Raw genomic sequence first — 23,177 nt, 5'->3', positions numbered from 1 at the left:
AAATGGTTGAATTAATTAACTGATAGTTTAAAGCCCTCCATTTTTATTTTTTAAAATAATATTCCTAAATATATTTTGTTCTCTTGCCAGGGTTAAAACTCACATGTTACTTCTCTACCCACTTGCACAGACTTGTAAGGTCTTTTTAAATCCCATCTGTGTGTTTCTTTGTCAGCTGGAAACATTTAATGTTTTCTTAACTTGGAAATCTCCTGTGAGCTTTCTTCTGGAGCATTTAAAAAAAGATTTTAAATAAGTATCAATCCTTGAGGAGCTGATTTCTTTATACTTCTCTATCCAAAGAAATCCCTGATTAACTTTCCTATTTAATTCCTATATTGACCTGGTGTAAAATTTTAGGGTAAATGAACAACCTATGAACCTTTGAACCTACGGTATCATCAGTTAAAATAAAACAACCACAAACACCACTACCACACGTATGTTTAGGAGGTGACAGTCACTAATTTCTCTTTCATCTGTATGCCTATTTACTACATTAAGTTTATCATGCATGATATTCTTTGGGAGAAATGGTCATGCCTTGTCAATTTTCCTTACATAAACTCTGCAACCTGCCCCTTTTCCCCTGTCCACTGCTGTACTGTTACTTTTGTTATGTTCACTGATCTAGTCCTTTTTTTGCAGGCTTAAAAGATTTGCTATTTGGGCTCATTATGGATTCTGTAATTGCCTTGGGCAGAGATGACAAAGCATAGGCTCCGAAGTCAAAATACATTTGTATTTTTAACATTTCAAAGTCCCCACGCACTAAAGTTACCACAATTTACCATCAGATTACACATTGCCACCATCAGAGCAAAAGAAATAATTTTTACTTTAGCCTTCTTGGTTATAATCTATGTTCAAGATTTTTACCTTTCAGAAACAACCTAAACTTTGACACTGTCATTCTAAATAAAGAAGCATAATGTATAGGTCACTTCAGAGGAAATTATGTATTCAGTTGTGATTATACAATAATATTAGAGAATTTGCTTTAGCTCTTTCTGAATATTTATACTTTTAATTATTATTCATCTGAGGAGCTATACATCCTTTCTAAATATTAAATGATTTATCCTCTAAGTTACACTGATGATTGCAGGTGGAGTTTGTAGCATTGTGGGCAATAGAAAAATCAGTAAGATTATCACAGTACAAAAACAGTACATCACGTTTGACAAATGTAAGGAATAAATCAATTCCATGTAACTTTTGTTCTATTTTCCACTTATATTCCATTTCTGATGTGCTATGTACTGAATCTTGTGAGAAGGTTGGCAGAAGTATCATTATCCCAGTTTTACAGATAGAAAGACAGACACTGAAAGAGGATATGACTTACCCATCTCATAGGGCTAATGACAGAGCTGAAACTAAAACCCAGACCATATATACAGAGGGGAAGTCACAGCAAGCCAAGCAAACCACAGAATGTCTTTTCTTGGGTAATTAGTGAGTATGAACAGTGGGTTGATAGCTACTTCTAACTGTCCTCCCTATATTTTGTAATGAAGCTAATCTCTCCAGAGTCTGTGTGAAGAAGCAGACAACCTTTATTTTCAGAAGGGAAGGAACTAAAAATATAGTAGCACAAGCCATTTATTAACCTCAGGCAATATAATTCCCAGAGTAGCAGAGCCTTGTGAACAAAGCATAACATTTGCAATCAGTAGACTTAAGTTTAGATCTCAATTCTTTTACTAGTTTCTATCTCTTTACACAAAACTCCTGTTTAGTTAAAATGGGACTAATAATGGCAGCCTCATTCCCTCAGATAATTGTGATGATCAATAAGATACTATGTAGAAGCACTTTATAAGCTACATAATTTTATACAAATACAAGTCCTCATTCTGTGTAGCAAATAAGAAATTTTTCCTATGTAGGGAAGAATATCACATATTTTTTAGGATAAGAGCCTGTAAATTATATTGATTGGGGTTACAATACAAGAAATACCGCCGTCTAGCTCTGCCATTTGGCTAAGAAACTTCGTTTTTGAAACCTTAGTTTTCTGAGTTTTAAAATGGGAATAAAGAAATCTCTCATGAGTTTTTATGAAGATGACATGAGATATTGTATATGAAGTACATTAACTATTGTAAATGTCCCTTGAGTTAACTTTTTTTTTAACTGAAGTTTTTTTTTTTGTTTTGTTTGTTTGTTTGTTTGTTTTTTTGAGACAGAGTTTCGCTCTTGTTACCCAGGCTGGAGTGCAATGGCACAATCTCGGCTCACCGCAACCTCCGCCTCCTGGGTTCAGGCAATTGTCCTGCCTCAGCCTCCTGAGTAGCTGGGATTACAGGCACGTGCCACCATGCCCAGCTAATTTTTTGTATTTTTAGTAGAGACGGGGTTTCACCATGTTGACCAGGATGGTCTCGATCTCTCGACCTCGTGATCCACCCGCCTCGGCCTCCCAAAGTGCTGGGATTACAGGCTTGAGCCACCGAGCCTGGCCTAACTGAAGTTTTAATTTAGGAATAATTTTAGATATACAGAAAAGTTGCAAAGGTGGTACAGAGCGTTCCCATTTACCTTTTTTTTTCCCGTTTTCTCCACTGTTAATACTGTATCTTATATTTTCCACTATAAAGAAATGGATACCATTGCATTGCTATTATCTATTAATAATGGTTTTTGGGTTTCACCAGTTTTTTTATGAACCCTTTTTCCATTCCAGGATCTAATCCTTAGTACCACATTGAATTTGGTATGTCTGCCCAATCTTCTCTGTTGTGTGACAGTTTGTCAATCAATCTCCTGTTTTTCATGACGTTAATAGTCTTGAGCAACACTGCCCAGACATCATTTAGGAAGTTCACGAATTTCATTTGTTTGTCTCTTTTTTCATGCTTAGACTGGAGCTATGAGTTTCTGTAGAGGATACCACAGAAATGGCATACTTTTCTTGTCACAGTATGTCAAGGGGTACATGATATCCATGTGATACTGCTGATGATGTTAACCCTCATCACTTGATTAAGCCCTTGCCAGATTTTTTCCTTGTATGTTGAGCTAGTTCTGGTCACCTGCCACTTAGATAGGACATTCTCTTTCCTCTCTTCCCTCCAATGTAATGCACTCTCTTTATATATACTGCAAATTGTCATCTCTGCAGGAAAACCTTCTCTGACCATTCAACCTAAAGCAGCTTTCTCTTTTCAAGTCGGTGTTTATGATACTGACTTCTGTGTTTTCTTTGTAGCATTTATTGTCACCTGAAATTATCTTGTATATTTGTTTATATAGTTTATTATTTGTCTATGGGTCCTTTCCCCCTGAAAGAAAGAAGAAGGTCTTTGTAGGATTTTTCACATCTGTACACTGGCGTCTAGCACAAGGGCTAGAATATGCTAAATGTTTAGTAATAATTGTTGGAAAAATGTCAAAGAAAGAATGATATAGGATTAATTTGTTAGTATTTCTGAAAATCGAAAGAGAAATAGCTGAATGATGGGAGGTTTCATTTAATTGTTCTTAATTGGTTTCATTTTAATGAAAAGGTTAAATGCAATTATCAACATCTGCGGAAAGAGGTAATCAGCATCCTTGTAATTCAAGCTCTTATCATACCCTTAATAATTCGAATGCCAGAGTATTTTAGCTACTTATAAGGATTTAACTGACAAAAGATTTGACTCAATAGTAGTAGATCTTTACACATCTGCACTACTGGGACCTTTACTTGTTAACTGTGTCATCTTTTCTACTGTAGACTTTTTAACAGAATCTGAAGGAATGTAGAAAATATAGATGCCCTTGATTATAACTTAGAGCTGACTTCTTGGTGTCTATTATCTTTTCATTTACACTTACTAAAAAATAAAGCTTTTTATTTAAGTATTTCTTCCATAACCCACTGTAAAATACCACTCTTTGCATTTTTCTTCTCAGGACTTAAAATCTCCAAATCAGAGGGATGAAATTGCAGGAGCTCGAGCCTCATTGAAGGAGAACTCTCCCCTCTTGCATTCAATTTGTTCAGCTTGTTTGGAGCATTCTGATGTTGCTTCACTCAAAGCAAGCAAGGACACAGTTTGTGAAGAAATTCAGAATGCTCTCAATGTAATTTCAAATGCTTCACAAGGCATCCAGAATATGACAGCCCTACCAGAACCTCAGACAGCAACCCTGGGAAGTGCCCTTGATGAGCTGGAGGTAAGTCAGGAGAAAGATGAAGTGTGATTTGATGACCCAATACAATAGTAGTAGTAGTAATAATAATAATAATAATAAACAGAAGAAGATCAACATATTGGAGTTTAGAGCATGAGAAAATAAAAAATCCAGATTAGTCTCTATCACCTTGAGTCTTTCAAAGAATTGATTAATAGGAAAATGCTCTATTAGTATACGTCTCATTCTGGTACATCTCTGCCAAGGAAACCAATGAATCTGAAGTGGAATTGTTAATTAGATTGAAATGCTGAGGTTGTTTTAGATCAACTTATGAGCATAAGATTTATTTGGTCCTCAAATACTCATTGGCATTACTGTTTTATATGCTTGGCACATATCTGATCACTGCCATTGACAAGTTTTTACATTTTAGCTGGTGTTTATAGACAAAAAATAAAACCAACAAACATTGTAGAGAACTGAATTGTATAATATGTTACATTGAGAAGGTGAGGTATTGCCAAGGCATTGAAAGAGTTCGGGAATCAAGCAGATGAAGATCTAGAGCAAAGGCTTGAAGGTATGTTCCCAGTGTTTAAGTGACAACATGAAAACCACGATGTCGGGGTAGAGAGAGCAAGGTGATGTAGGAGCTAGGGTGAGAGAACCAACCAATGAGAACTGTGTATGCCTTTAAGGACTTTGGCTTTTACTCCAAGTTACATGGGAATACACTATAAGGTTGTAAACAAAGGTGTGACCCACTGAGACTTGTGTCTTGAAAGGGCTGTGATGGTTGCATAAGGAACATCGACTGAAGGAGAGCAATGGGAGGTACTGAAACACCAGGCCAGAGGCTATTGTAGTAACCCAGGTTCCATTTGTACACTTTACGAGAACCACCTCATAGTTTAGTTTTGACTAGGGTGGTGTTAGTGGACATCAGTGCTAAATTTTGTAAGTAGCATCAAGCAAATTTTCACAGAATGCGTGTGGGACATGTGAGAGAGGAAGGAGTCATGACTAGTGTTGTGGGCTGGCTTCTCCAGAATCACACACAGAATGAAATTTGGAAAACAAGGTATTACATTTGGGAAGGAAAGAGGGAGGGAGCAGGACTGGATGGAAGAAGTCTACCTAAGAGCTAGACAGCCTAGGCCAGTCAACCGGGAGCTCTGGTGAGAGCATTGCCTTCCAGAGTATTCCTTGTCAGGCAGAAATGGCCAGGCCTGTATGTCTCTTTCAGTCACTGGATGCAGGTATGACCTTTAGGGGCCTGCAACACTATACGTACATACTGAATATGTGTCATTTTTGCTCCATGACAAAGCTAGAAAAAATTATAACTTGAACCATCGTTAAGTCAAGTCGGTCACCATCTGTCGTCTGTATTTGGGAAGTGTCGAGTGTAGCATGTTGAAATTTGCTAGGGCAGATGGATAGGATCATACAGGTTGTATATCCCTTGTCTGAAATGCTTGGGACCAGAAGTGGTTTGGATTTTGGAATTTTTTGGATTTTGGAATATTTGTGTATACCTAGTGACTTATCTTGGGAATGGGATTGATGTGAAACATGAAATTACTTATATTTCATATACATCCAATACACATAGCCCAAAGGTAGTATTACACAACTTTTTAAATAATTTTGTGCCTGAAATGAAGTTTTGACTGTGTTTTAACTGTGACCTGTCACATGAAGTTAGGTGCTGAATTTTCCCATTGTGCCATCACATTGACATTCAAAAAATACTGGATTTTGGAACATTTTGAATTTCAGATTTTTAGATTAGCAACACTCAACGTGTATGACAAATTTTTCACAGTGCTAAACACAGTTCTGTCAAAGAATGCTCCCATAAGAGCTCCAGTTTATCTCAGACAATGCGTTCTATATTTTAGGATTATCGAAGACATTTCCAAATTGTTTCTCCATCTGAGACCTCTTCTTTTTTCTCACTTTAGTTGAAAGTGACTGTTACAGGCACAACATGGCGGTGGTTGGAGAGGAGAAGAAAGCATGTGTGTGGTGTGTGTGTATGTGTGTAAGTGTGTGGTGTGTGTGCGCATGTGTGTGTGTAACTTCGATGGGAGTCGGCATAAGCATGACAATAGAGTGTTCTCTTTCTCAAGAAAGGCACACTCACTTCTGCATGAGCTGGGAGGGGGTCCAAAAGATATTTCTCTGAGATCCTATTGAGGATTCTAAACTGTCTGAACAACCTTTGAAATTTAGTTCCAGTCAAAAATACAGATGTGCAAGCTAGTAAAAAAAATGTCTAAGTTTTCTATATTTTTTATATCCAAGTTACAAATAGCTGCTGTGGCTGTCTGAGCTAGATAAAGCAGAATTTATTGAGCATTTAACCTTTTTTAATGATTTGGTAAATTAAATGGTTGCACTTTTCATTATTTACAGGAAGCTGTATTGGTAAAGGACCCAAAATAACCTTTGCTCTATTTTGCTCCTGCAAATATAATACTATGAAGTAAATTGATGTTGTAAACACTCTGTTGGGAGCAAGTCTCATTAAATGTTTATAGTGTGGAAATGTATCAGAGTGCTTACTCAACAACCATGCTGTAGCTGTTGTTAAATTTTTCATTCTGGCCCTTGGCTGGGTATGAGTATGAAACCTGAAATTTATGAGTGGAGAAAATAGAAGTTGGATCAGACCACTGTACTGGCTAAATCAATTGATTTGTTGGAAAGGCCAATGTGAATTATAGAGTTTTTCTTCTGTATTTGTGACTGAATAAGAGTTGAGAAGTGTCAAATTTTAGATGAAGAGAATTTTGAAAATGTTATGAAGCAAGAAACTTTGCCAGTAAAAATTGCTTTGAAAATTCCAAGTCCGTTAAGACATATTTTCTCCTGTGAGGAGGGAAAAAGCAGCTGTCATAATTGTGGTACAGAAGAATAACAAATGATATGTATGTAGTATTTTCTTATTTTCAAAGAGCTATCATATTCACTTTTATTTTTTTTTTGGACATTCATGTATCATCATTCATGTAGTCTTTGTTTACTGTTGTATTTCCAGCACCTAGGATAATGCCCCAGATGTGGTAAGTGCTAGGTAAATATCAATGAATTAATGAATGAATGAATATAAGAATATGGCATATCATTTTAAAGAGCATTTTTTCCTTACCCTTATTTTTTTTCTCCTTCCTCTGACTGAAAGTGGATGTATTTTGGAGTATATGGCTCTACTTTAACTTTTAATCAGGCCATGAATTTATATTGATGGAAACCACCAGAAGCACATCTAAGTGATATGCTACTCAGAATCTTTTCTGTGATAAGGCAGCAGAAAGAGAGAGAGAGAGAAAAAAAATATATATAATTTTTTTTCTCTCCTCTCAGCAGCTGTCCAGCCTTAGTCAAGATTCCCTGTTACTCCCAAGGTACTCTGTCTTTTACTAAGGATAATAATTTTGGGGAAGATACTCCTTATGTTCTTACACTTAAGGAGAAAACAGGACCTCTGTCAATCAGGTTATCATTTAGAAGCTAAAGAAGAAATAGACATTACTGGTATCTAGAAGCACATTAATATGATTTAAAAAATGCTTTGGTTTCTAGAGATATAGTGAACTGTAACAACTAAAAGAGATGAAGAAAATATTTTTATAGAGATAAATAATCTGATAACTGAATTACAGAAATTATTTGAGGCTGATACAAAAAGCACAAAATCCAAACTAGGAAGTCAATGCCAGGATTGTGCTGGAGGGTGAGGGAATTGCTTTTCAATTATGACCTGGAGCTTCAATTTTGAAAGACTATGAACTGAAAACAAAAGATAAATTCTGCATCCTGCCAATTGGAAAGTCACATAAGGTACATTTGCATATAACTAGGAATCTAAAATTTGACCACCTTATCGGATAAATGAAAAAAAAGAAAAAACAAAAAAACAAAAAAACACTAACCTGAATAGCAGGAGATATTGGGAGAACTTGATTAGCATAGCCTTGGCTCTGGGAAGCTCCGAAAAAGGAACAGAATCCATTTTGGAATTTTCTAGCCATAGGCCAGTTGTTATCTGGACTTCGGGTTAGCATTCATATTATCTGTGTAGCCTCTAAAACCCCATCCAAAAATCTAATTTAAAATTGTCTTATCCTGGCAGTACCTCCAGAGATCTGCCAGAAGGAAACTCAGATTCTTTCTGCACTTTATGAACAGCTTTCAAAAAATTCTCATACAGATCCAAGGAAGATGGTTTTCACGAGGCACACAAATAAGCTATCTTAAGAACTTCATAGAAAGAACAGACTATAGAATCAGATCTGTAAACACTGTAGATACAGAAATTCTAAGACTGAAAAAGTTAGTATTTTTAATATGCATTATTCCCTAATAAATATGTTGAAGGAACAAAAGACCGTCAAAATTGACCAGGCAGAGCTATGTAAAATGAAAAACACAATGATGAAAAATTCAAAGGTTAGGCAAAACAGGCGATTAGATTAGAAAATTGGTGATCTGAAAGATATTTGAAGAGGTTACTTTGAGTTTCCCACAGAAATAAACAGAAGTAAAAAATATTTTTTGAAAACTAGTTAAGATATATGTCACGACAAGTTGTAAAATACTATAATATAAAATGCAGAAGAGAGAGAAGTGTAAAACAGATACTGAGAATTTCCTAGAACTGATGGAATTCACGATTCTCTTTAGTTAAGAAGCCCAGTAAATCCCAAGTAAGGTATATGTAAAGAAACCTATATCTACACCTATCATAATGAAACTGAAGAACACCAAAGAACAGAAGAATATTTTTAAAATAGGGAAAAAGAGTTATCTGTGAATGATGACTGGTTACCTATCAATGATAGCTGAGTTCTTACACATGAATGCTACTAGATAGTGAAATCATTGTGTTGTATGTTTCTATTTTAAAATAAATTTTTCTGGCTGTAGCCAAAAAAAAAAAATTTTTTTTTTTGTAGGTGCTCAATAAATCACTATTAAATAAAAGAACATATCCAGCAAATTTTCCCAATGTAAAGTATCAGAGATGCCATATGTTCTCCTCATATGTTCTCCTTGATGGACCAGACCCTTGAATCATGGGAAGGATTTGTACCCCTGGATGTTCAGTAACTGCTTCTAGGGATAGGTAGAGTCCTATCACTAGACTGCAGTTATTTGTGTGTGGCTAGAAAGGGATGTTTGTTTCGAATCTTCTGTTACAACCTTGGGAATGAGGTGGGATTTACTGTTACTTCAGTTTATAAGTCAGAGCTTTTCACATTCTGAAACTGCCCAGCGTTCCACCAGCCTGGGTATAGTATAGTATAGAGAGAAAATAACTGTTAACCTTGAATTCAGTACGTGATACAGCTGTTTTTCAAGAAAAAAGATAAATGTATTTTTACCCAGTCCCAAACTTGACTAGTTTATTGTCTATAACTTTTCACTGAGGAAATTATTAAAGAAAAAGAAAAAATTATACAATAAGGGTACAAAATGCAATAATTTATAAGCAGAGGAAATGGTAAACATAAGGGTTTATTATTGCTTACATATTACTTTTTTTATAAAGGATTAATAACTATGTGTACTTTGTATAATTAAAAATGTAGAATGAATGTGCCTGGAAACAGTGTGTAATTAAGATGTATAGAATCATAGTTAAATGTTCTAGGGTCTTTATATATTTTGGGGGAAAGATAAAAATATTGACATATTAGGCATTAATTTTAATAAGTGTGTTAGAATGTCTAGAATAACTACTAAAAATGTGTAGTCATAGACTGTGTAATTTCCAAACATGGAAAAGGAGAAATGCAGTGAGAAAATAAGAAACACAGTTTGTCCAAAAGAAGAAAAAAAATGGAGGAAAAAACACTGTAGATAAAGGATATACATACAGTAGAAAATAAAATAAATCCAAATATTCTTATAAACATAATAAATGTAAAAAGAAAACCTAAACTCTCTAAAGACAAGACTGACAGCTTAGACTATAAAACAAAATATAGCTATCTGCAGTTTATGAAAAGCACACCTAAAACTTAAGAATCAAGAAAGTTTGAAAGTCAAAGGATAAAATGATATTCATACAATCCTAACTGAAGAAAGCTGGTATAACTATAAACTAGTAAAAATGCTAATGACAGTTACTATCTACTGATAAGAGGATAAATTCACCAGGAGTTTGTGACAAATTCTTTTCAAGGAGACAGGAAAATTAACAAAAATGGACTCCATACTGAGTCAATGATTTTCAAAGCACTAGAATGATATAGGCCACCTAGAAATGTATTTAGGTAAATATGTGAAATTATCCTACTATTTGGAATCTTTTTTGAAAAGCACATCTGTGTAACTCCTGAGTAATGAATAAATTGTAACTGAAAGTAAAAAATAATTATAACTGAGAAATAATGATGTATAATAATAAAATGAGAGATAAAGCTAAAGGGAGTTCATAGAAGAAAATTTCTCACCTATAATTGCTTATATTAGGAAAGAAGAAAGCTGAAGGTTAATGGCTAAGTTTCTACTTGGAGTTTGAAACAGGCAATATAAGAAACCCAGAAGGAAAAAAATTAGTAAAGGTAAGAATAGAAATTAATTAAATCACTAACAAAGATAGAGTAGAGAAGATCAACAAAGCCAAAAGTGTATTCTTTGTAAAGATCAATAAAATTGACAAACTGCTGTTGAGATTCATTAGGAAATACTGAAAGCAGACAAAAAACAGCATGCAGGTGAAAGTCAGAAGAGGAATCATAACTGCAGAGTTAGGACTAAATACTAAATATTATATATTAAAACACTAAAAGACTATTATGAACACATTTATACTGATAAAAATGAAAATTTGGATGAAATGGAAAAATTAAGAAAATATAAATTAACAAAACTGATTCAAGTATAGACAATATGAATGAAATAATTAAATAGAATTAATGGTTAACAGTTTTCACTGAAAGCAAATAGCAGGCTCAGATAGTTTGATAGAATACTGCAAACCCTTCCAGGAATATGTAAATGTATTTACATATTATAAAAGTGTCTTGAGAATAGCAAAAAAAAAAAAAAACAAAAAAAAAAACCTCTCCAATTAATTATATGAAATCAGTGAAGCCAATGTGAAATGACACTACACTGGTCAGATAAGGAGGGAAATTCACATGCCAATCTAATTTATGAAATTAGATGCAAAAATTCTAAACAATGTGAGTAAACTGTTTAGCACTAGATAAAAACGTTGTTATGACAAAGTTGAATTTATTCCAGGAATGTAATGTTAGTTCAACATTAATTATCTCATTAATAAGCTAAAAGAGAAAAACTACATAATCTCAGTAGATACAGAAAATGTTTGAAAAATTCAATTTATTTCAAACTTCTAGAAAGCTAGGAATAGAAGTGAATTTTCTTAACTTGATAAAGGTGTTCTGTAAAATTCTACACTGAACTTCATAGTTAAATTTGAGTAATTAAAAACACTCCTTTTAAACTTAGACATGAGACTAATGAATGAAAATGAGTACATTATAGTAATACACATAAATATGAATGATAACAGAACTTAAAAGAGCCAGCCATATAAGAATCCATACAGCATTTTTACTTTTATATAAAGGCTCACACAAGCAAAACTAAACAATACATTTCTAGTGGTACTGGTACAGATATATGTAATAAGATATAAAGAGAAGGAAGAGAATGATTTATGCAAAATTGAGGAGTGTAGGAGTGGGGAAAAACAGGTTACATAGACACATCAGGAGCTTTAAAGCTGCTGAGCATATTGCTTTTCTGAAGCTGGGTTGGTAGATGGATATATGTTGTATTATTATTATTCTTTACTCATACATGCTCTTAGCTTTGAGGCAGTTAATTAAATTTAATAAAGTGTGTTAAAAAGGGTGATACATCTGCAAATAAGTGCTACAACAGTACACTGTTTATATGTAACAAATATTTATTAAATCTATTTCCTGTGTAATTAATGTCTGTGTGAGGCCTTGTGCTAGGTACTGGCTTAATACAAATTTAAGGTACTAGCATCTTACATTTATACTACTTAGTGTGTTTATCTGTACATTTTATTATTAGCATAAAATTGCCTTGTAGAGCACATAGGAGTTATTGTGTACTTTATAGAGGAGCAAACTACGCTTCTGTCAGGTTGTATAACTCGTATAAAGTCAAACAGGAATTAGAAGAGTTATAACTTGAACACCTATTTCATGAGCCTTCCCAGCAATTACTCTTTCAAAATAATAGCTCTTGTAACAAATGATGGACACTGTTAGAAAACAACTAGGTCTTGAGTTTAATACGTTTGTTCAGGCATCTGTGTTTCCTATTGGATGAGATCTATGAGTAGAAGAATGATGCCTTATTCATATTTATATTGTCACTGCCTAGTGAGGTGCCAGGTATATAATTGAGTAACTGCTTAAAACATTTATTGAAAAAGTAGTGAATTGGCGTTTCAGAACCTGGTGTGAGATTTTAATGCATCTAGTAAATATTTATCTAAAAGAAGGACAACGTCTCCTTTATCTTGATGATTAAAAATAGAAAGGATTGAGTGCCTTGTAAATAAGACACAAGGATAGTACTGATTATTAGACTTTGCTCTTGGCTTCTTGGGACTCTGAGATCCATGATGTACATTGTATTATAGATAATGTTCAAGGCTTGCTATTACATGGACCTGATGTCAAGCTTGGAGAAAACTCTGGTAGCCAGATATAGTAATTTTTTTTTTCTCTCTCTCTCTCTCTCCAAAACTTGATAAAAACCCAAAACGAATCCAGAGCAAATTTTTAAAAACAAATTCTTATAGTGTTTGTATCATGCGTCTCATGACCATCAGCTAATCATCAATATTTATTAGGTACTTGTTCTTGATCTCCACATTGTCATGTGCTTCATGGGAGCCAGAAAAGAAGTAAAAATAAAAAGCCTCCAATTGTAAAAAATTACATACTTATTCAGGAGATGAGACTATCATAAAACAAATGTTAAAAGCTAGTACAACCCTTCCTTTATATTCTCACTCACGTGACACAAGTTGGGCTTTCTTGGATGCTGAGTCCTTGATGATGTTTAGCTTTCGTGTTAATTTAGTGTTAAACAGGGAGCATCCTACTGAGCATTACAAAATGAGAAAAGGTATGAAGGAAAAATAAATATGAGAGCTGATGAAAAATTGTGTAATAGGAGTGGATAAGTCACACTGACTACTGGTTGAAATTTATAGAGGACCGCAAAAGAGAACAGGTTTTATTTTTGTTTATTGTTTATTGAGCCGCCCATATGTAATATGAAAAGTTGATTTGATATATAGAACTTTGCACTCAAGAGAGAAGACATACCTTTCAAATAGCTGTGGAAAAATGGATCCAAAATGGGTCCACAAAAATGGATCAAAGGCTACAAAGAAAACCTCAATAAAAGAGGTAACACAAGAAAGTATGTGAGGTGATGGACATATTAATTAACTTGTCCATCAAATATATATAAATATATATAAATACAATGTTCTCATTCCTCAGTGCATACATATATCAAAGCATCAGGTTGTATTCCACAGGTATTTACAAAAAAGAGACAATAAATGAATGACATTAGGAACACATATCTTTTTTTTTTTTTAGTTTGAATTTTAAAAATCTGACTTTTTCTATTTTCTTCTTTGTAAAGGTTTTTCTTTTTAGTAGTTAAGACTACTATTTAATTATTTTAATTAGATTTTGCTTATATTTTTATTAACTACTACTTTCTAATTTCTTAGGTTCATCTGCTGATCTTTTATAGTATCTTGAATGCATTTATTGAGTTAATTTTTAGTCTCTTTTTTCTGTTTTTCTTACTTTTTTTTCTTTTGTAAACTCATTCACGGTGTCAGTTTTCCTCTGAACACCTTATGTTTAGTAAGCAGTACTTTTATCTGCATTTTTAAAAAAATAGCTGTTAGTTTTAATTGTTTTGTTTTTTGTTTTTTTTTGTTTTTGTTTTTGTTTTTTTTTTGCCTTATACTACTAGAAGTGTGTTTTAAAAATTTAAAAATTGGTTTCTGGTGTTTTAAAATTGTTTCATGTTTGTTTTTGTCATCCTTTAAAAATAATTTCTAGTTTTACTGAATTTTTGTGTAGAGAAAATATAGGTTTTATTTGGAAAATGTTTGGAAATTTTGGGGGGAAACATTGATATATTTTGTTGCTTAGTTCATGCTTTGTTTTGAAAGTTGTATTTATATATATTTGAAAAAATGTGTATTCTCTCTTTCTCTAAAAGTTCTTAATTGTAATAAATATATTGTCTTCATTCTTACTCCTGTTTTCTATTTCACCTGTTTGAGAGGGGTGAGTTGAAGTCTTTGACATTACAGCAAAATTCCATTTTCTCCTTGTGTTTCTAGTGGTATTTTGTTCCATACCTTTAACAACTTATGTTAGGCCAGGCAAAGTGGCTCATACCTGTAATCCTAGCACTTTGGGAGGCCAAGGTGGGCAGATCACCTGAGGTCTGGAGTTCAAGACAGCCTGGCTGACATGATGAAACCTTGTCTCTACTATAAATACAAAAATTGGCCGGATATGGTGTCACATGGCTGTAGTGCCAGCTACTTGGGAGGCTGAGGCAGGAGAATTGCTTGAACCCAGGAGGTGAAAGTTGCAGTGAGCTGAGATGACACCACTGCATTACAGCCTGGGTGACAGAGCGATATTCCGTCTCAAAAAGAAAGAAAGAAAGAAAGAAAAGAAAGAAAGAAAGAAGGAAGGAAGGAAGGAGGAAGGAAAGGAAGGAAGGAAGGAAGGAAAAGCTGTATTATTAGATTCAGAAGTTTTCTTGACTCTTACGACTTCCTGGTAGAACGTACCTTTTATTATTATAAAACATTCCTGTTTATCTTGTTTAATAGTGTCTACTCTTACTCAATTTGTCTAGTATTGATATTGATATTCTTGGCTTCCTTTTTATTAGCATTTTTCTGGTGTATCTTTGACAATGATTTTATTCATGTCTAGATTAAGTTCATAAGGAATACATGAATTTATTCTTATAAAATGATTATACAATTATGGAAATAAAGAAAAAAGTTAATGTCTCTTTTCTCTTCATCTCAATTCCATTCTTGTTGCCAGTGATAACTGCAATTAAGGATCTGGTGTATATTTTCCAGACCCTTTTCTAGACAGAGACACATTTTTTTTTCTCTTCTAAAACTCTTATTAAGATGAATGTTGGTCTGTCCGGATGAATCTTGTGGCTTTTAATTTTTATCTCATGCTTTGCATATCCTTTCCATTCTGGGAGAATTTTTGGCTTTCTTTTCTGGTCACTGATTTTGTTGTTAGCTATTTTCATTCCGCTCTTTAAGTCTTCAACTGTGTAATATTTATTTTTGCAGTGCCATTTAAAGTTTCCAAGAATACCAGTGATGTTTTTTGTGGTGTTCTTATAGCTATGATAAACATTTAAATCTCTTTTAGAATATTAATTATACTGTTTCCTTAAGTTCTTCTGTTTGTTGAGTTTGGGGACTCTAATTCTGTTGATGTTTCTCAAATGTTTAGTGATTAACCACTTGTATAAGAATCACTTTGGGTGCTAGTTAAAAGTGAAAATTTCTGTTCCCCAATTTAGGCATACTCTGACAATGGGGTCATGAATCTTTTTTCAAAAACAAGCCATCCCAGGTGATCCTTAAGCACACTAAGTGTTGCAAACCATTCATCTAGATCATACAGCATTATTAGCTACAGCATATTTTTCAGTTAGACTGAGTAGTCAGATAATCTTGCAGTCATTGTAAGGTTCTGATTCTAGGAGTGCTAGATCAAGTTGTTATACTGGAGGGAGGACAATATGGAGATGGAAGTGTGTCTTTAGAACATGGTAAGTAAATAGTTTGTCTTCCTGGAGCAGAAGCTTCTTGACTCTTGTGGTGGACTTGCCTAGCTTTTCTGGTAGCAGAACCCATCCTAATTTCTAATGTAATTCCCACAGAGGTTCTTAACCTAGAGTCCACGGAGATTCATGTGTAAAATTCAGGATGTCTGTGGACTTGGATGAGAAAAAAATTAGTTCTTTATTTTTAAAGTTCTATCTGAAATTTAGCACTTTAGTTATTAATTTAAGTGAGAAGCCACAGTGCTTATGATACCTAAGACTTTGTCACCTCTAGGAATTACAAATATTTTCATATTACATGTGTGTATCATGGATGCTTATCACTATGTCTGAATTGTCAGAGTTATTAGATTCACTGCTAGATCTCATTATTTCATATGAAAATATAATGAATGAAAACAATTATCTGTCAATGGAATTGATTTCCTTCTAAAATTATATGTTATTTTATGCATTATAATTGTTTTGAGAAAGGGTTTTAGTTTTTATCAGACTGCCAGCAGGGTCCAGGATACATTAAAGCTTAAGATTGTTATTTGCGTCCAATGGTACCGAATATTAAATGCATTTATTAAAGAAATCTTCCAAACCGGCTTTGTGTGGGCAACAAGCCCATTTTATTTCTTGCTTGGGTGCAAGTGGGCCAAATACGAGGAAGGACAGGTGAAGGGGGTAAGGTGGGAACTGACTTTATAGGTTGGGGTAGGTTTTTGGGGAGCGGGGGTGTTGCAGAGTAAGATCAGTTACAGTGGTGGGGGTAGGGACAAGGAGTATACATGACCACAAGTTCAGTTACAATGGCGGGTAGGGGTGAGGCAGAAGAGCAATTAAGATGGCAGAATGGGTGAGAGGTATTCACATCATCATAAGAACAGTTAAGATGGCAGAGTTGGATGAGAGGCTTGTCCCCGGAAGCTCTGCTGGGTGATCCGGGACAATGGCAAATGCAGGCAGGGGGTGGGAGACGATCAGCCAAGAGAAGCAGGATTTCAGACTTTCAGGCTCCAGGCTTGCATATGGAGACCTGACAAAGATCTTCTGTATTACCTTTGACTTGTGACTTTAGTTTGGGTCAATTGCTGAATATATATATATTTTTAAATGAAAATGGGATATTGGCTTGATTGTTCTGCCCTTTAATTACTTCACAGACAGTATGTTCGGTCTATAAAGCCTGATTCTAGAGTCCTGTTGGAAACTCTTAATTTTTCTTTTTTTGGAGGTCTTTTCTTCCTTAAGTGGAAGTGCTTTTCGAGTTTTTGCCATTAACCTGTTCTTTTTCTTCCTCCCTCCCTCTTCTTTCCTTCCTTTCTTCTTCTACAATTTCTTTCCTTATTCTTTCTTTTCTTAATTGGTTCCTTTCCTTTGATTGAGAAGATAAAACATTTGCACATTTACAAATATAAATGGTACAATGATTTCTAGTGAGTTTTAGGGAAATATAATTTAAAACAATATATTCTGCCAACCCAGGAAACCCTTCACAAAGGAAAACAATTTTATAATTGATAAGCATTAAACCAGAATGTGATACCTACCACAGGCAGTCAGCTAAAGAAATGCAGAGGCATAAGGAAATCTCACTGTTTTATATAGCTTAGGAGACACAACCCATTAGATTCATTTCTCAAAAAAAATGTATGTATGGTCCTTGACAGTGCCGTTTGCATACATAGTTCATCCTAAACTCACCTGGTAATTTGAATGACTGTCTCTGTTCACTAATTGCCTTTATCCAAAGGAAATGTTTGTATCTTTTTGACAGAAGACAAGTTTGTAACTTGGAGCCAGGCACCCAGCAAAGTTAGGCTCCTGCCTTCCCACAGAAATTGGGAGTTAGGGACACTATCTTCTTTGATGATTACATTTAAAAGGCATGGCTTCCAGATCCTTGAGAAAGACATTCTCCCAAGATTCTTTTTATCCTTGGGTTAAAAAGCTGGCAAGAAGCTTATTTAGCCTTTAAGAAGATTTACATACATTTTAAAGGGCAGAGAAAGAATCACCATGACAAGTTTTCTAAAGTAAATGCTGAAAGAAAAAGGGAGTGCGGGTAAGGTGTCATTTTCTTTTTTCCCTAAGAAAAATTACATTTTGCTTTTTTAAAGAATTGTATTTACCCTTGCCTTTTCCCCAGAAACAAGTATTTTAAACCATTTCTTGGTGTTTTATTCAAGAAGTTGTTCTGTATATACAAGTGTGAGTATAACTGAGGCATAAATTGATTGCTAGCATAGTACCTGTTCTATAAATGTTTGTTGAATCCACATTCCACTCTGTTCTCAAGCCTCTTATAATCTAGCAAGCAGCAAACAGGGAAGGCTTTATGGAAAGGAAATTGAGCTAGGCCTTGAAGGACGGGAGACTTTGATAGAATGTTTAATGACTTTTCACAGTTATCTGAAAGGGGGTTTACAAAACTTGATGCCTATAAATATATGAGAGTTGACAATTTTGGTGGGTAAATAAGAACTAAATAATATTATTTACTAGTAAGAGACCCCTTATCTACCAGAAAACCTTCATACAGGAACACACGATTAAAATTGAATAACGGAACAGCATGAAAGTTGGTCTTATTTGCGACTGAAACTATCTTTGCAAAAAACAAAACATGAGAAAATCATGACATGAAAGAGATCCGATCTAACCAACCCCTATCTTGTATTTAACCTCCAAACTGCCCTTAATTCTTCTGGGCCAGGGCCACGCTAACTTTGGGAGACATTTAGTTTATAGTTTAAATGTTAATAACCCTTCCCCCAAACTAAACCGCCTTTGTAAAGCTAATAAAAGACCACCGGGTTAGGAAGAGATGAGGACCCTGAATTCTGCTGAGGTGTAGGCAAAAGCAATTTCCAGCCATTATCCCAGAGGTCACAAGATTTGCAAATTCCCCAATTATTCCTGCAGGTAACATGACTATTACAGAGCCTAAGATTGGCCTTTTGAAGTATCTTTTCAGGTTTTTACATTTCTGAGGATGGTCCACCCCTGCCCATCTATCCTGTGGCCCCACCCAGGGAGCTGACTCCTGGGTTACCAAACTATCCTTGAAAAACCCTAGCCTCTGAATTTTCAGGGAGATTGATTTGGTAATAACTCCATCTCCCACATGGCGTAGCTGACCTCATGTGTATTAAAATGTTTATTGCAATGCTGTGGTCTTAGTGAATTGGCTTTGTCTGTGCAGTGGGCAGGAAGAACCCACTGGGTGGTTTCAGGACTGTCATGTCAGTTTGATTAATCAGTAGATCAACATACTTTGGTTTAGCTCTCATAAATTCAGCTTTCTTTTTAGTAGCTGTATTAGTCTGTTCTTGCACTGCTATCAATACCTAAGACTAGGTAATTTATTAAAAAAAAAAACAGGTTTAATTGGCTCACAGTTCTGCAGGCGGTACAGAAAGCATGACAGCTTCTGGGGAGCCTCAGAAATCTTTCAATCATGGTGGAAGGTGAAGGGGAAATAGGCTGGTCTTACATGGCTGAAAGAGGAGGAAGACAGAGAAGGAGGAAGTGCTACATACTTTTAAACAACCGGATCTCATGAGAACTCACTCTACAGTACCAAGGGGAGATGGTGCTAAACCGTTTATGAGAACTCTGCCTCCATGATCTAATCCCCTCCCTCCAGGCCCCTCCTCTAACATTAGTCATTAACTTTTGACATGAGATTTGAGATGGGGACAAACACATTCAAACTATATCAGTAGCAATGAAGACGTTTCGTAGTACGTATCTGGGAAAACTAGGTCTGAGAGATTTGCTTTATCATTTCCTTCTAATAAAAACCTATTTCCTTCTTAGGGAAGTTACATCTCCAAGTTCATATTTTCCTCTTTTAAAGAGAGGGCTATTATTACTCCTTTTCTGTATTGCCAGCCATTATTCCAGAGGTCACAAGATTTGCAACTCCCCCAATTACTCTTGCAGGTAACATCACTACACCTTTTCTATAGTAATGAAATGGAATTTTACAGCCCAAGCTCATTAACAGCATACTACAGTATCTGCAACAGGAGAGAAGATAATCTGGCTTGGAAACCAGATTTTGAGGAATCATACAGAATGCCAAGCTAAGAAATTTGGACTTTATTAGTGAGGAATATTTTATCAAGGAGCAGACAAAATCAAACAGGTATTGTGGAAGATTAATCAGTCATGATGTACAGATTATTTTGCAGGGTTAATTGGAGGCAATAAAAAACAAATATTTTTTATAATATTTCAGGTGAAGTGTAATAAAAGCCCAAAGTAAAGCAGTTGAAATGGAAAGGAAAGGGATAGATATGAAAAAAGAACTGACAGTTGTAGTGACTGGAAGTGGCCCAAGATAGCTTAGATATCCAATGGATCTATGCTTGGAAAAATGGTCACATGACACCTTCAGTAGGAGGATGTCTTAGTCTGTTCTCATGTTAATAACGGCATACCAGAGACTGGGTAATTTGTAAAGGAAAGAGGTTTAATGGACTCACAGTTCCATATGGCTGGGGAGGCTTCCAATAATGGCAGAAGGGAAATGAGGAGCAAACTCACTACTTACATAAGTGCCAGGCCAGAGAGCTTGTTTAGGGGAACTCCCGTTTATAAAACCATTAGATCTCATGAGACTTATTCCCTACCAGGGGAAACTGCCCTCATGATTCAAGTATCTTCCCTCGGCCCCACCCTTGACATATGGGGGTTATTACAATTTAAGGTGAGATTTGGGTCGGGACACAGCCAAACCATATCAAGGATGAACTGAACTGGGAAAAGTAAGATAGGAAATGGAGCAAGGGAGACTGCCAAAAAGAAAGATATGAGCTTCTGAGTATTCAAATAAGTTTTTTTGAGTTAATTTTATGAGGTAAATCATTTTAGCACAAGTATACATAGTATGTAAACTAAGCAGTTAATCATGTCCGTAAGTATTCCTTAAAGAATGTTAGTTAAAATTATTCCAAGTTCAGAAGATTATCTAGCTTTTTTTTTGAAACAGTTATGTCCATAGTTACCTTTTTATGTGGCTGTAGATACCATCATAATAATATTATAAAAAATATTTGGAAAGTTACATTAACTATGTAAAGTGATTTTACAGTTACTTTTCTTTTGTTTCTGCCACCTGGTGCAAACTTTCTGTCTAGCATGACCAGTCTGTTGGATAAAGCACTTCGTTCAAAATGGATGTTGTTTATTTTAGATATGTTCTCTGAGTAAGGTGAAATCAAGAAAAGTGAAGTAGCCTATATGACATCATTAATTCTTACATTTAAAAAATTAGTAAAACATAATTTTTATTAGTTTTTATTCGTTTGGTCATGCAAATTCCAGCTTTAATTTAGAGGAACCTGTTTTTACTTTTATCAAGATAAGGAGAGTAGTAAATTGTAGAGTTTCTTGTTTTTAGACACAGTTTGATAAGATTTGGTTAGTAGTGTGGATCATAGTATAGCACCATATTTTGCTTCATAAGGTATCAATTATGGCTTTATAACGGAGAACAGTGTTCAGCGGCCATGCCATTCCTAGAGTTAGCGCCTATGGCTTTTGTTACTGTCAGGTGTTCACTGCTAAGTTTTAGATTTAGGGTTTCCCAAACCTAGCCATGGAGCTATCATTTACAGGCTTTATTTTCATGCTTTAGTATTTACAACAAGATTTGGAAAGGCAAGAAGGATATTAGGCAATTGTTTTTTGAAACTGAATTAAACTTTATGTTATGAGTAGAATCTCAAAGCTTGTTTTCTGAGACCAATCGAAAAGGAAAAAAAAAGTCTTTGTGAATTCTAAAAAGAAAAGTTTTGATGAAGATACTATTGACTTTGAAGAAATATCGCCAACATGTTAGTTTTTATAATGAGCATGATTAACATTTAAATGAAATAGCAAAAATATCTTATGTTTTCTTTGACAAATCCAGGGCTGTCTTCATGGGTTTGTCTCACAGGCAGAAGGGTCTCATATTTGGTTTAATTATCTGAGGTTGTTATCTTAAAATTCTGAATATATTTTGAACAAGTTGCCTTATACCTCCACATTGCATGAGTCTTCCAAATTATGTAGCTGGTCCCGGATGAATCTTTTGGCTCCTTTCTGGTTGACTTGCACTCTGCTTAGTTCTCATCACCGGATAAGAACTCTACTTTTAACATGTGAAATGGAGGATATAATTGCAATTAAAATAAAGCCTGATAATTTAGGTTGATTACTGACATCTAATCAGTTTGGACTAAATGCAAGTTACATGTTCACAAAATCTCAGCTTCGTTAGCTACAAATGACCACTTGAAGCTAAATGAATAATTTAGTAGGCAGGATCCAGAAGAGCAAAGCCCAAAAGCCTCAGAGCAAAAGGAAAAAAATGGAAAGCAAAGAATAGACATACGGTGCCTGCCAACACTCTGACTGCTCTCCAAGCCTACTATAAGCCAATCAATTGGCATATGTCACGTCCTGCAGATGGAAAAGCAGCCTGTGCAAATAAACACTCTATAGATGCATGGATGTGCTGTGCAGCTGCTGGAGGTTATATTTGTTAAGGAGCCTGACAATATCCATGAGTTTTTTTTAAAAAAGGGTAGTTGCTTTATGGGAAGTAGATTAATATTATTTGTTTCACATGGAAACCATGCTGTCTCCACTAGGCATAGTGGCTCACTTCTTCAATGCCTAGAATGAGTCTGACAATATTTTTTTCTTCACATTACTATCTCAGTTATGTAAGTGTTGGGTCAGTCTTACAGACAGGGAGGGAAGCCCAATGCAGAGTAGGAATTCTGGTGATTCATGAAGCAATGTAATAAATAGATGCAGCCAACAGATGAGTGACCCAGAGACAGAGAGAGCATCAGTTGGGGTCAGTTGACCCTTTGATGAAAAACAGGAGACACATACTGAGATATATCAAACTGAAGGCAGTGAGAATAGCCTGTTTTAGTTGATATTTTCTAATATTTAGGAATTTCTAAGTCTTAGTATTTCTAACTTAAATATAGGGCTTAAAGTATTTGTAACAAGGTGTAATATGTATGGTGTCATCTTACAATTGTTTTTGTAAAATTGAATGAAAAGTGCATACGTGATCTTTTGGGCTTTGGGGGGTTAATGAGGAAAGGGCGGCAGACTGAGCATTATTGTCTACCTGGCACACACATGAT

At 34.9% G+C, this 23,177-nt stretch overlaps 1 protein-coding gene across 6 annotated transcripts in view; it reads left to right on the top strand.

Moving 5' to 3' along the window:
- CTNNA3 (catenin alpha 3) overlaps positions 1 to 23,177 on the top strand; it is a 1,773,069-nt gene that overhangs the window by 454,806 nt on the left and 1,295,086 nt on the right. For all 6 annotated transcript variants that reach the window (XM_074382308.1, XM_003928685.4, XM_074382306.1 and 3 more), the window contains one exon: positions 3,904 to 4,167. In XM_074382308.1, coding sequence (XP_074238409.1) covers positions 3,904 to 4,167 — 264 coding nt within the window. The remainder of the gene's footprint in view (positions 1 to 3,903; positions 4,168 to 23,177) is intronic.

The sequence above is a fragment of the Saimiri boliviensis genome, chromosome 12, assembly GCF_048565385.1.
Source record: "Saimiri boliviensis isolate mSaiBol1 chromosome 12, mSaiBol1.pri, whole genome shotgun sequence".
Lineage (NCBI taxonomy): Eukaryota > Metazoa > Chordata > Mammalia > Primates > Cebidae > Saimiri > Saimiri boliviensis.
This window is presented reverse-complemented; position numbering and strand designations above follow the sequence as displayed.